The 14,852-nt window shown below is 38.9% G+C and overlaps 1 protein-coding gene across 5 annotated transcripts in view; it reads left to right on the forward strand.

The window, feature by feature from the left end:
• Nucleotides 1–14,852, forward strand: part of LOC137287666 (rho GTPase-activating protein gacF-like) — a 237,826-nt gene that overhangs the window by 190,123 nt on the left and 32,851 nt on the right. For 4 of the 5 annotated variants that reach the window (XM_067820053.1, XM_067820052.1, XM_067820054.1 and 1 more), the window contains one exon: nucleotides 6,076–6,192. In XM_067820053.1, coding sequence (XP_067676154.1) covers nucleotides 6,076–6,192 — 117 coding nt within the window. Of the gene's footprint in view, nucleotides 1–4,565; nucleotides 4,625–6,075; nucleotides 6,193–14,852 lie in introns of those variants that run through there. The other variant, XM_067820055.1, reaches the window with a different exon arrangement.

A 14,852-nucleotide genomic window follows, 5' to 3' on the forward strand; every position in this document is an offset into this window, starting at 1 on the left:
CTATGCACTTTTGAAAACGTATGTTGGGTTCTCAACAGAATTACACAACTAGACGTCTTCATTAATCTAGCAACAAATGAAAACTGTTTTGAAGAATTTTTAAGATTCCTTGAGCATAAAACACAAAAGGTCTGTGTGCATCATCCCAAAATTATTCTGCTTTCGTAATAAAATAGAATGTCAGCCATGCATGTTTGACAATGAATATTGGATTCTTAACAGGTTTATGGCAGACATCTTTATTAATCTGACTCAAACAGTAACGTTTTCAAAACATTTTCAAATTCCTGGGTCATAAAAGAGAAAGACTGCATGAACCACGGATAGAATATTTTAAATTTTGTAATTAACTAAACTTGTAAGTAAAATGCTAAAAAGTTATGCATAAGATATCAGTAATATTTTATGTAGTAAACTCTGAAATATTGTTTTCATTTTGATTCTAAGATGCAGCTTGTGTATAAGGGTTACGTGATATACCTTTAGGTAACATTATGGCGTATGACTTTAAAGATTTGTTAGGAACATGTTATGTGCTGACATTGATACATTGCCCAAGCAGATGTCGACTAGCCTCAGGATATTCTTACAGATACTATTGCTCACACAACTTGTTATTAGGCAGTCTTACCACCATCTGTTGTCAAGTCTCCACATTACTTACATGACTTACATATATTGGGAAATATTAAATAGTTGTAGCATATATCACTCTCTTGGCCAGATATATGGTCTCTAGGCTGTAAGTTTGGCATGGAGAGATAGTAGAGATAATGACCTTCTGATCTTGAGATTATATAGAATGCTAATTATCATCCTAAAATCCAAAAATTAGAAAAAACATGTTTAAAAAATTATGACTTGATCTAGGATACCCCTGTGACATTCTTGATATACAAGGAATGTGCACCTGACAGGAGTATCTCCTTGATAATACCAGAGGAAATGTTCTCTAGTATCTGCTGAAACAATAGTAATCAGCAGTTTTTGAAGGCTGTTTTGAAAAATCATCAGCGACAACGATAATAGTAAGTATTAAATGCAAAAACAGTTATTTGGGTTCAGGCAGTCAAATTTATTATTTTTGTATGTTCTAAAGCATAAGACCATCCAAGAGTGTGAAAATAGTGCAGAGAAATAATTTGACGTCTTTACACACTCATCTTGACCAGATTTGTGACAGATTGAATCATGAGTGGGGAGATCTACCAAGTAGGTTGTAAAATGTGGCTAAGGAACGACCTGTTTGACTAAGGTTTTACTCTTGACATGGTACAGTCTCTATGAGACCTTATCCAGAGACTATTATATGGTCACTGCTTAAACAATTCTGCAGCTTGAAAATATATGCACCTTCCCAAGAAACATTTGACATGATCTTAATTACGTTCGTCTATCTTTATTCTCAGGGTGTACTACAAGGCAACATTTTCCCTCCTACAGTTTTATTGCTAAATAGACATCACTGTGACTGAGTTATATGTATACAGCTATGCTGTAGTATACTCACGTATTACACTGTAACATGAGTGGCCCTGCACCCCACCCCCCTGACCCTGATTTATGCAAGATATGACAGTGCAAATTCCCTACCAGGTCAAGCAGAATCATTTGTTAAATTGTTGCATTAGACCGTCTTTCTTTTTATCACATGCCTCATGAATTTTAATGTAGAGATGGCCAAATGTGAAAGAAGGTGGAGTACGTATTGTGTGTGTGTAACCGATATATGAATATTGACAAAAGAACTTTGTAGGACACAAGTGAGACATTGAAAGCAATGTGTGCAAGAATTTACTGAGGATAACTGTCATGTTTGGTCTATCTACGGACCAGGAATTATGTTCTGTACTTCAAATGTGGAATATGAAATGATATCACTTCAGTTATAAAGGCATTTGAGAATATGAAACGGCTGAATAAGAAAGATTTGTAAGACATGCTCTGTAACGGTGTAGTCAAATGCAAGATGAATAGATTTTGAAGTAGTTTGGGTCACTGAGGTTGTATTCTCAGCTTGTAGTACCACTTGGGTTCAGTTAAATATGGTGATGCTTTCAGAAGTCAATTCTAATAGATTTTGGTTACCAATAGAAAAGCCCTCATATGTGACAGATTTATTCCTTAGTAAGTGATAATACACTGCATTGTAGTATCATATTACGTTCTGATCAATGTTATACAAAAAGAATATATTTGAGATCAGATATTAACTGCATACTGCTTTATATTGCTACTTTCCTGTAGCTACACAGACTACACCTGTATTGATGGATGGACTTACATGCCAAAATCAAGGTATTTGGAGTCAGGCACAGATGTTATTTCAGCCAACAAGAGATGTTTGTCACCACTTTTGACAGAAGTGGCAGAGTGGGTTAAGCAGCTGACTTTGTGTGCTGACGATTGGGTGCCTGACTCTGAGGATGTGGGGTCGAATCCTGGTGGTACTCAACGCAGTGAAGTTCTAGAATTTGTACTTTTCTGAAAAATCGTAATCCCAAACTTAACATATGTTTATGTATTTCATTGCACGATGAAAGCCATGAAGTTCTCAGTTAGAATTTGTCTTCAGTAACTCATGGTTGTCATAATAGACAACTAGCAGGATTGAATGCCTCTTTCATAGCACTCTGTCTCCCTCCTCACCCCCACCTTCCGATCAATCCCTCTTGGCACCTTGTACCTTTCTTCACCCCCACCTTCTAGGTCCTCCATTTAGGCACATTGCATCATACCCCAGCCCCTATCCTGTTCTCACAAATTTGATCTCTGTTCAAACTATCAATTACTGGTTGATGGTTCTGAAATCTCTATAAAAGATGAACATGTTGACTCCTTAAGCATCAAGTAAATCTGTAATCTTCAAATGAATGCACTACTCCAGGTGCGCACATGGTTGACATCAGTATTTAGTTCCATCGATGTATGTGATACCGTAAGCCTGCACAGATACAGGTGCAAGGATGATCAGACTGTGCACCACATCCCTACACAGGTGGCAGAACCTCAACTCCAGCATTGGAGTGAATATAAGAAACCTCTTAGTGTTAAACAAAACACCATAGTCATTCGCACCTGTAATCCATCAAGTCTGTTCTTTCCTTTGTTTTTACTGCAGAGTGAGATGTCCTGTGCAACTGAAACCTACTTCCGTTTTTAACTAAAACCTACCTCAGCAGTATTCCATCTGTGTGGTGATGGTCTGTAAATAGTCGAGTCTGGACCAGACAATCCAGTGATCAACAACATGATCATGGAACTACACAACTTGGATATGATGAGTGTCAACCAAGAACCTCACCACCCGATCCTGTTAGTCGCCTCTTATGACAAGCATGGGTTACTTGAAGACCAGTTCTAACCAAGATCTTTATGGGTCTACTAAGATTACAAAGGAGGGGAGTAGGCTTGGTAGAGATATGGGTGGGTTCAAGATGGACACAAGGTGCCAACAGAACGGGTCAGGGTACGTGTGTTATGGTCAAGGATATGGAACATGATAATATGGTAATATACTCTCTCAGGTAGAGCAAGGTCATGGAAAATCCCATCATGCCTGACGGCTGGGTTCATAAACAAGTTGGGATGGGCAATGTGCGCGTTTGCCTGACATAATCACCTGTTTGGAGGAATGTATGTTTGTGGGGAAATCTCTCAACCGTGAAGGTATTATTCATTCAATTAGAGTCCAGGTGTGTTTGGTGTAATCAAGGTCAGGACACGTGATTGGATTACATAACTAGAAAACATGATCAGAATGTTTGCTATGAGAACAAACTCATCTATGTCAAAAGACCAAACATTTTGCAAATCATTTCCCATTTCTGCAATTCTGAAAATGAATGAGATTTGCACTAATACAGTCATGTAAAAAATAATTATATTCCGAAATTCGAGGAATGTATTTTGAGGCTGGAAAAACATTTAGCTGTAATTGTATAAAAATCTATCTGTAAGCTAAAAGAATTTATCTCCATACCTGAATATAAAAAAATGTTTGTTTTAGGACAGGGTTTATGAGCTAATAAAATGTAAGTCTGTACAATATCTATTAAGCCCTAAGTTCAAGTTTAGAAAAATGTCTTGAGTATGTTTAGCATTTGAATATTAAGAAAATGATTGCTTTGGGGGAAAATCTATGAGCTGAAAAAATGTATATCTATATAATAGTTCAAGTTCAAGTTTATAAAAACTTCTACAATATGTCTAGCATATGAATATCAAGAACATGCTTGTTGTAGGACAAAGTTTTGCAAAGTGATAAAATGTATATCTTTATAATATAGTCAAAATTTCAAGTTCAAATTCGAAGTTCGTAAACTTCCTGAATAAGTTTAGCCTAAAGTTATTTTGTTTTGTGAGTGTGTGCCAGTGTAATGGCCTACAGCTCTTCAGGTGTGACTCTCACATCTCGTATCAGCGAGACGATCCACTCTCTTGTCCAATGACGATTCTAGTACCCAAGATTGTAGATTGCTACAAGGTTCTGTCAGTCATTGGAGTAGCCACACCTACCCCATGAGATGACTGTTGTGTTTGTGACATTCCTCCGAGGCATCGTGCCGCTGCGGCCATGCTCATACCTCTCTCGTCCGTGTTCCTTACACAAGATGAGAAATGTGTAAGTTTTTCAGTTAGATTTTCTATTTTTGATTAATTGTTTACAGATTTCCAAATTGTGTTTTTGGAAGTTTAAGTATTGATTTAAAGGATCAAAGATAAAGATAGTGAAAAAGTACAAGTTCAAAGTACAAGTGTTCCTTTATTTATTTCCAGAATTTCTTCCGCAGTAGAATACGTACATGCCTTGTGAAAAAAACAGGAAAAGAATAAAAGAACACTTGTACTATGTGTTCCCGTATTCATTTTCATGAGTATATAAATACAATTTCCGTCTATAGACTTCCAACATGATATTTACCTGATATATTTTTCAGTAAATTGGAAATATAATGCAGTGACTATGTTGCATGATATTTTACAAATTTTTATTTTTCAACGTTTTGCCTAATCCTGCGTGTGATTTGATTTGTGTTTTTGTCTCTTGTGGATCTTGTGGTTGAAAGTTGTTTACTCCTGTCAAGGTTAAAAGGGGATTTAATGTAAATATGGTTGGGTAAATGTGCACTGGGCCATCAGGAGATTAATGGTGGTAGATCCCGGTGTTGTGATGGGTGAGGTGGAGCCTGTATGATGGGGTATGGGTTGTCTAATAATCACCAAAACAAGGTTCAGGGTCTCCAGAGCCTTCATATGCTGTTGAAGCAGCAGATGTCAGACTGTTTTGTTCTGAACTACTGGGTGGTCTGATTCTTTGAAGGTCTGTCACTCGATTGTCTGGGTTTGATTTCCCACTTGGGAACAATGTATGGCGCCTGTTTCTAGTATCTGTTTCGGAAATTACAGGAATATTGCTAAAAGCGGCTTAAAACCATACTTGTTCATTTATTATTTGCAATCACATGGCAGTACTACTTCCCTGTCAAGTCTTTTTTAATGCAGTTTGGGGCAGAGGGTTAAGTTGTTCTTTTATCATACTGAACACCTGGGTTTGATTCTCCACATGGGTAAAGGGCATGGTACACATTTCTGGTGTCCTTGCCATGGTATTGCTGGAATATTGCTGAAAGTGGCGTAAAACCATACTCACTCACTTTAATGCAAATTGTGAGGTGGTATGTGTTACTGGTAGAGTAGGACATGTTTATTATCCCTTTCACTGAAACTTTGTTTTGTCACTGTGTTTTATATCAAGTAGAATTTTTGCCATCATTTGACTGAGATTGATGTTATTTTGCAATATTATTACTGTGCACCTGATGTTCATTTCCTAGAAGTTTTGCATGTTTTACACTCTGTAGTAACAATAAAATTGAGACTGGTTAATGTCTTTCATTGATGTATGTTATGATTCATATATTTGATGTTATCTTTTGATCGTGGACCTTTGCTGGACTTTGGTCACTGGCAAGCTTTCTGTCAATCTGAGCTGACACTTTTATGGTCATGTAGAACTTTATTCAAGATGGCGTTTAAGGTATGTTTATGAACATGTTTGTATTGCATCCACAGATGGTGAGAGAGCGTGAGGATGAATTACGGGAGGCAGACAATGACAACAAGGTCGAAGCTGTACAGGACCGTTTCCCTCACGATGACCTTCAACTTCGAGATCGCGACAAGGCGCAGGTCAGTGCATTTCACATAAAAACCATGAAAAACCATTCCATTGTCCAACAAACATTATCTTCATCATCAAATTGTTTCAGTGATGATGAATGCTGAAACATTGCTGAAAACATGACTGAGGTGGCATTACATATCAACTCAAAACATAAGCTAATCTGTCTCCCTGCACCATACTATTCTACTTCCACCCAGCCATTTCTGTACTGTTTTAGCCTGTAATTTTGCATATTAAGATTTTCACCTTGTTTGGGGTCTGAATCTTCCATCTCACTCGCTCGTTTTCTTTTTAAATAGAGTTATTTGTTTTTGTCACAGTTCCATATTATCAGAAACTTTGCCGAAACGTAAGCAAGTTCATTCAATCCTTAGGCCTGACCTATAGTGTCTTTGTTTGGAGATGTTCCACTTGTAAATATCTTGTTGCCATGGGTTGGTAATATCATCTAGTAGCAGACATAGCAGACATAGCAGACATAGCAGACGGATGTAACAGATGTACCTGTCTTGTGGTTCATGTTTATTAGAATAGTGGTCCAGTGTCTACTGGTAACCGTTTCTACCCAGATGGAATGTGGCCATTATCTTGATCCACCTGTTCCGACCCTCTGATGATGTTTCAGTTATATTAGATATCTTTCCATATAACTGTCACTACTACTGTGCCTCTCATACCCAGTGGAATCTGTTTTGGCAGATAACAGACGTCGATTTTTCCATGACATTGATGAAGCAGATAATCTGATGATGTCAGTACATGGGATGCACTGTCATTTCAGTTGTTAGTCCTGCTTTTCACCTGATATAATGGCATATTTGTATGAGATCCCTTCATTTTTATTCATTGACAATGTGACCAACACCATATAGCTGGAACATTGCCGAGTGTTGCGTTCAGCAACCAAACAATCAACCCACTGTCATTGACAATATATTATTTTGCATTTATGGATGTAAAAGCATTAAATCAGTGTGCTCATTCACATCCATGGATTTCCAAAAGTGTTCACATCATGTTTTATGGGTTTATAATCACTGGCTCAGATTTAGAATCAACTTTCATATCACATGGTTTACAGAGGTTCAAACACAAAAGGTTATAATGTACAGAGTGTGGCTTTACACAACGTGTGCACACAGGCTTTTACTTAAATACATCATTAAACATTCCAAATATGGAAGTAAATTATCAATTACACCTAATAACTTCTCCACGTGCTCCAAGCCATTAGGGAGCCTGGTTTCCAGGCAGAGATTGTCGTACAATGTGTACGTCAGTATATCAATCATACAGACTCTAGATGACATGATATGTAGGAGGATTAGCAAGTGACGTGGATGGGCAAGGTGATGACATTTCAGTATCAGATTTACTTCATCAGTGATGTTCTGAACTTGTCTAAACTCTCATTCTAGATGTGTGAGTGCCATAGTTTATTCATTTTGGGACACATGGGGAGTGTCACGTCGTTTCATCAGTCTTATATGAGGTCAGTGTAGAGTTGACAAAATTGTCAGAAAACTTTTGTTTAGTAAATTCAAAATGTCTGTAGTTTTAATTTCTACTTCCTTCATTCAGCTTAATGGTCATTTAGTCTAGTGGTTAAAGAAGGTTTGATTTCCCCATGAATACAATATTTGAAGCCCTTGTCTTGTGTAATAATGTAATATTGGTAGAATATTGCCAAACATTGGAAAGCAGTAGGGTAGCTGAGTGGTTTTAGTGTTTACTCATCACGCCAAAGACATGGGTTTGATTCTCCACATGGGTACAATGTGTGAAGCCCATTTCTGGTGTCACATGCCGTGATGTTGCTGGAATATTGCTAAAAGTGGCATAAAACTAACCAAATTCACTCACTCACTTTATTTGAAAGTTTAATTACAACTTTCACCTGAGACTATGTATTAAATAAAACAATCATGCAAATTTCCTTCTCTTTCTCTTCTCAGCTCAAGCATCCAGTATAAATTCCTTTTCACCTCTTAGGTTCAGCTCCTCAAAATTTAGGTTCCTTGATTAATTTTTTCATTATTGTACAATCTTATTTAACCTTTCTTGTTCCTGATATATATTGTGACTCGATGTTCATCTTGAGAACACCATCGATCTTATGCAAAGTGATACACGTTATCCCATGATATCCAGTGATATCCAAAGTTCTAAAATGTGTTACACATTCCTGGACAGTAAATATCTAAAGAAGCTTGTAGCCTTTGTTGTAACATCAGTCATGTGAATCCAAGAAGCCTGTAATATATAATTCTCGCCCTGAATTAGACTAATCAGCTGGGTATATCATAGCCAAGACTGTTTCCATGCACCAAAGAATTTGTTGAAATAATTTCAGCATTAGTCTACTGTTTTGAATAGACAAAAAATGCCTGTTCTCTGTTGGTAAAAGTCACCTACGAAATAACCCCACAGCGGTGGTGTTTAATGAAGCATATTAGCTAGCTCAATATTATATACTCAGGGTGGATATTACTGTCTGTGTAAATATGATTGGCTGATGATTGGCCTCGAGGGATTTGATTGGCTAAGAGTGTGTGTACCTTGCAATGGTGAATGGCTTATGGTATTGGAATATCGACTATTGTAATCTGAGGGATAATCTTCACTACATGAGGCTGATTAGTTTGGGAGCAAGTCAGTAAGCACAATACAGGTGTTTTGAATTGACTTCTTGACCATTTGTGGCAAGGTTGGTGGATACAGGATCCAGGATCTGTACTGAATGTTGACAATGTCATGGTTCTGTTTCTTTTCGAATTGATGCATGTGTTCAAGTGATATTTCTGTAACAGGTTGGTATCTGTGTGACTTTGACCAGTCAAGAATAGGAATGTGGTTGTTGCTTGAATTATGCACTTCTATATGATAAAGCATGTCATGATCAAGGTTGTTCATGTCTATTATGCTTCTGTCATGGTTTTCGATGTCTTATCTATTTTTTACCTTAAAACATATTTCATTACTAGGATCTGGTGGTTTTTAAATGTTACTTACATGTAGACCATACATTTTTAAGTCGTGTATCATTTTGGACACAACCCTATATGTGTCCTTATATAAACAGTACATACCACTTTATACATGACAACTCTTTGTTTATTGCACAGAGCGATGTTTCGATGTAGGTTTTTATGAGGTCTTTGAATGGCATTTAGAAGTGATACACATATGGAAGAGAGTTTTATGGATGTCAGCGTCTTTATTATGAGGAACACAATGTTTCACCTGAGGAAGGAGTAAAGATAGATATTATGTTCGTTATAATAAAGAAGTTGACATCCATCAATACTCTCTTCCTTAATTTTGAATGTTGATGACAATGTAAAAATCTGTACTGAAATGCAGCTATATGTAATAAACAAGAGAGAGTTTAGTTTTACGGCGCTTTTAGCAATTAATTCCAGCAATATCACAGCGAGGACACCAGAAAATGGGTTTCACCCATTGTACCCATGTAGGAGATTGAACCCGGGTCTGTGACGTAATGAGCGAACACTTTAACCACTAGGCTACCCCACTGCCCTCAATAAACAAGAAGTTGTCAGCAACACATGTGTTTGTTTCAGATATAACTTGTTTTTTGGTTTGTCTATCCCTGAATGGCCAGTTGTTTTAGACATAACCCCAGAAAGATAACAGTATTAATAGTGATTACTGCTAAAGAAGTTAAAGGCCACCTATCTCTTTCATTTCATCAGGTAACATGAAAGAATCACGTTCTTAACTTCTTGTGATTGGTATGCAATAGGTTGTATATATAAGAACATGCTGCAGCTCTATTACCTCAATCAGAGAATCCCTAGGGAGTATACAGCATGTGAACTCGGGATATCTGTAAACAGGATGATCTGCAGAAGTGCATAACGGTTTACCCAAGAGACCTTGGGCCAGAAAAAAGTCATATTTTGTCAATGGAATGTTTAGTACATATGGGAAACGATATGAAGACATCTGGATCTTAATTTATTCATACCTTAGGTTTATTGTCCACATGCAATGTCATTGGCATATTTCAGAAAGGTATTGGCACAGAATATCAGAACACCAAGGCTTTGTCTGCATGCCACCCCTAGGCAAGGGTTCATGTTATCAAAGGATTCCTTTGAATAGTTTTCCCAAAACTTCAATTTTGAAATTTTAGAGTTTTAACATAAAACATTTTTGATGGAATTTATGCAAGTTTCTCATGTTGACATAAATAAGAAGTAGTTCTGGAGTTAGACTGTGGTTTATGAAGTGTCTGCAGGCTGCATTGATGTTTGTGAGTGGATCCCCACAAGCTGACAGAGTAATGTCAGAACATAACATCTCAAATGACTGCTTCCTTGAAGAATTTGAAATTTTGGTCAGGGAAAAAGAAAATCAATTACATTGATTGTTTCCTCAAAGGACAAATGTGACATTATCATCATATATCGTCAGTCATGTGTGTACTTAGATTTCAAGAAGATGCTCTGCATGTACTCTTCTAGGAGGTATAAAATAGCTGTTAGTAACATGGCAAATATCTTGCAGTGTGAACGTTAAACGTGTTAAAGTGTCAGGAAAGAATTTCATTTGTCATTTGAAATTGAGCTGTAGATACAGGATGTTGTTTTTTAGTTTTTTGTTGTGAGATAAGCTATGTGGGAAAATCTGTGAAGGGACACCATGTTTGTTCTAAATGCTGGCACTGGAAGTGTGTTGTCTAAAGTTCTCCGTACAGCACTGCAGATTTCAATGTCCTGAGCCACAGATAGTATTTACTGTTCTAAACTTTGAACACCTTCCTTTAATGAGTTGATCCTGACAACTTTGTAATCTTTATGAGAAACCCTTACCAAATAAAATATTTCCATGACAATCAATATTTGTAGAATATATACTGCCCAGCAAATGGTGGACTCACTGAAGACTTTCACTTATTCTTATGTCTGTGTGTATGGTTATCTCAAGGATGAATTTCTCCACTTATTTGGGGGGCCAGCTGCAAACCTTCAATCAAGCATCAGATTGCTGAAAAGCATGTGCAAATACTGTGCATATGAACAGCTGCATTTTGGTGTAAGGTTTTGAACAGTCGACTGAAATCAGTGGCTTTTTACCCAAGTGAATCTAAACTTTTATGTTGCAGATTATTTAAAGAAAACAGATATTATGCATGGTAACTCTCAATATCAGTTTCATTGATATTCATTTTTGTGCTACCCTAGATCTGATGGATAATTTAGGGTGGTGGGGTGGACTAGTTGTTAAAGCATTCACTCATTATACTGAAGACCTGGATTCGATTCCTTACATGGGTACATTGTGCGGAACCCATTTTTGGTGTCCCCCATCATTTTGCTCGATTATTGCTTAAAGCAGCATAAAAAAAAATACACTTACTCCTGGATGGCTTGATGTAACCCTCTTTTGTTGCCGTGTTTCTTATTACTATGAGTGTGATACGTCAAATAAAGAGAGATAATAATTTGACAGTATTTAAAGTTCACTTCAACTCCAAGACTGGAGGTTATTCAGTAAACATGTAGAACAGCATGTGCCTGTCTCCCATTCCGTGATGATTGTTACCTTGAGTTGAATCACTGCCATACAATGATCATTTACTTTGGGGCAAGTGTAAATTACAGGTGTCCGTTCTGCTCCTATGGTTTGATTGTGATGACTCAACCGTGCTCCAACATGTGAACTTTGTCAGGAAAATAGTCTCAGTGTGGGGCAGCTCTGACAGCTTCGTAATGAGTGGAAATGATACACAGAAAGTCGTCATTGTCTGACTAAGAGTGGGTGTATCGTGTTATGGATGTGAGAAAATTTCATTCAGCAAACGGACAGGGTTAGTTTACCTCACCTTCGGGCAGTAGCAATCTTCTCAGAGTCATGGTCTTTCAGGTTCATTCATGACATTTCATGAAGCAATAACATGCAAATGTTGCTGATCCAATCTCAAGTAGGCTTGCTCCACAAATCCCAAGTATTTGTGAGTGGGCGTTTAGGTCATATATCTTCGAGACTTATTTCGTGTAGATCCAGTTTCGATATAATCAAGATATGATGTTTGATTGCTTGAAAGGCATATATTTGTGCTTTTGTGCTTCATTCTGAGGGATTGACCTGATTTTGATTATTATGAGGTCATGTGACCTGATGAAGATGAAACCAGGTTAGCTGTAGCTGCTGTGGTCACCTTGGCACAAGGTGTCGGTCAGGGGTCAGATGTCATCAGCCAGTGCAGGAACTGTCAGGTTAAAGAGCTTGCTGACCTGTGGGTGTACAGTAGTGAGGCTCCCTAATGGTGGGCAACATTTAGAAGCAGAATACACATGTTACTTTTGCTACAATTGCATCAGGGGGATGGGGTAGCTGAGTGCTTAAAGCTGTTTGGGCTCCATTCCTGGGGCCCCACTCACTCACTCACTCAATAGTATTGATCGCATACTAAGCACAAAGTAAGCGTGTTTCATGTTAAACTAGTTCTTGCAGCGCAACAGATTGTGGCTCCATCTGTGCTTGTTACAAGTAGTAGTAGGTTCGTGTAATCTTTGACTCAGGCTTACAGCTTACCATTATGCACTATGACTACATGACCTACTGGAAACTAGTATACAGGGTGGCATGCATGGGGCCTGTGTGCAGGAAACGACCCGGGTGAAGTTGTTCAATGTTGGAGAGTAGTTGGATAGGTTTCTGTGTTTTGATATGAGCCCATGAGTTTCTTGAGTTTGGTCTCTCACCCAGCAGTTAATGGGTACCAGGGTGTCATTATCCTAAGTCCTTACTAAAGGCTTAACATAAGTCTATGTTAAGGTATGGGACTTGCGATCACCATAGCACTAAGATCGCTTTGTACAATGGCATCCTTGTAGGATAAGATTAAAATGTAATTGTAACTTTCAAGCTTCACACCTGCCCTTGTGGGAAAAGATAGGTCCTTTGGTGTCAAGAGAGTTTTAAAAATTGAGCTCACACTGACCCAATGACTGGAGTAGGTAAAATGTAGATCTTTTGGTGCTTTGTTGTTGTTGTTGTTGTTGTTGTTGTTGTTGTTGTTGTTGTTGTTGTTGTTGATATATGATGTTGTTGCTGATGTTCTGTTACTGTTTTGTTCAGATTTAAATGTTGTTCTTCAAGGTCCACCATTTCCATCAATCATCTTCTAATGGATTTATTTTATTGTGTATTAAATGATTAAATCCACTTAAATTATGGGCTTCTGTTGTGTCTATTCATGTAAGCTTGTATTTGGATAGGGCTTGTGTCCATTGATTCTCCTGAGATCAGATATTATGCTGGGAATGTTTGAATAAGGATTTTGCTGAGGGATCAGCTTTGGTTGTTCTCCTGTATCGAAATACCAGCACAAGATGCTACTACACAACACATCCTCACAGCATTACATGGCACCCACCTTCACAGCCTGTTTCCAAATCCTCCACCCATCTCAACCCAGCACCAACACCACCCATCTCACCCTATCAACAATACCACCCATTTCCAACACACCCATCTCACACTATCAAAACATCAATCCCCACCGCTGTCATTCACTGCATTACCACACCAGACCCATCTTCATAAAGAGCCCAACCCGTGAAGGTCTGGGGTAGAATAGGCCTTCAGCAACCCATTCTTGCCATAAAAGGCAACTATGCCTGTCATAAGAGGCGACTAACAGGATCTGGTGGTGGGGCACACTCACTTCATTGACACATGTGTTCCCATTTGTGCAGAGTGATGCTCATGTTGTTGGTCACTGGATTGTCTGGTCCAAACTCGATTATTAAGAGACCACCACCATATAGCTGGAATATTGCTGTGTATGGCGTAAAACTATACTCACTCACTCACTCCTATAGCACCCACAAATACCACAAACACCCTCTTCCAAAACCCCAAACTCCATACCCACCCTCCAGTACTGCTCACCAATACCACACTCTCCACCACAACCTTGAACACCTCGAACACCATACCCACCCTCCAGTACCACCCTTTACTACACAATTATTACACCATCACACCACACAGTCCACCACCTTGTACACTGCCACCTACTGAGGGCACCTCACCCTTCATCCCTCTCTCCACCCTCAACCCCACCATCACACCACACAGTCCACCACCTTGTACACTGCCACCTACTGAGGGCACCTCACCCTTCATCCCTCTCTCCACCCTCAACCCCACCATCACACCACACAGTCCACCACCTTGTACACTGCCACCTACTGAGGGCACCTCACCCTTCATCCCTCTCTCCACCCTCAACCCCACCATCACACCACACAGTCCACCACCTTGTACACTGCCACCTACTGAGGGCACCTCACCCTTCATCCCTCTCTCCACCCTCAACCCCACCTTACACCACACCCAGCAATACCCAACATAGACCTCTAAAACCACCTTACACTACACCAAGCAATACCCAACATAGACCTCTAAAACCACCTTGAACCACACCTTCATGCATCATGTCCCACCTTCTACACCCCCACCCACCAAGGTGTGGCACCAGGAACGCCCCACCCCTGCAGCACACCCTCATGCATGATGCCCACACTCTACACCCCCACCCACTAGGATGTGGCACATGGAACACTCCCCTCCCCTGCATTTCACCACACTCTCATGCTGTATGCTCAATCTTTCTACACCCCCAACA

This window comes from Haliotis asinina, chromosome 6, assembly GCF_037392515.1.
Source record: "Haliotis asinina isolate JCU_RB_2024 chromosome 6, JCU_Hal_asi_v2, whole genome shotgun sequence".
Taxonomy (NCBI): domain Eukaryota; kingdom Metazoa; phylum Mollusca; class Gastropoda; order Lepetellida; family Haliotidae; genus Haliotis; species Haliotis asinina.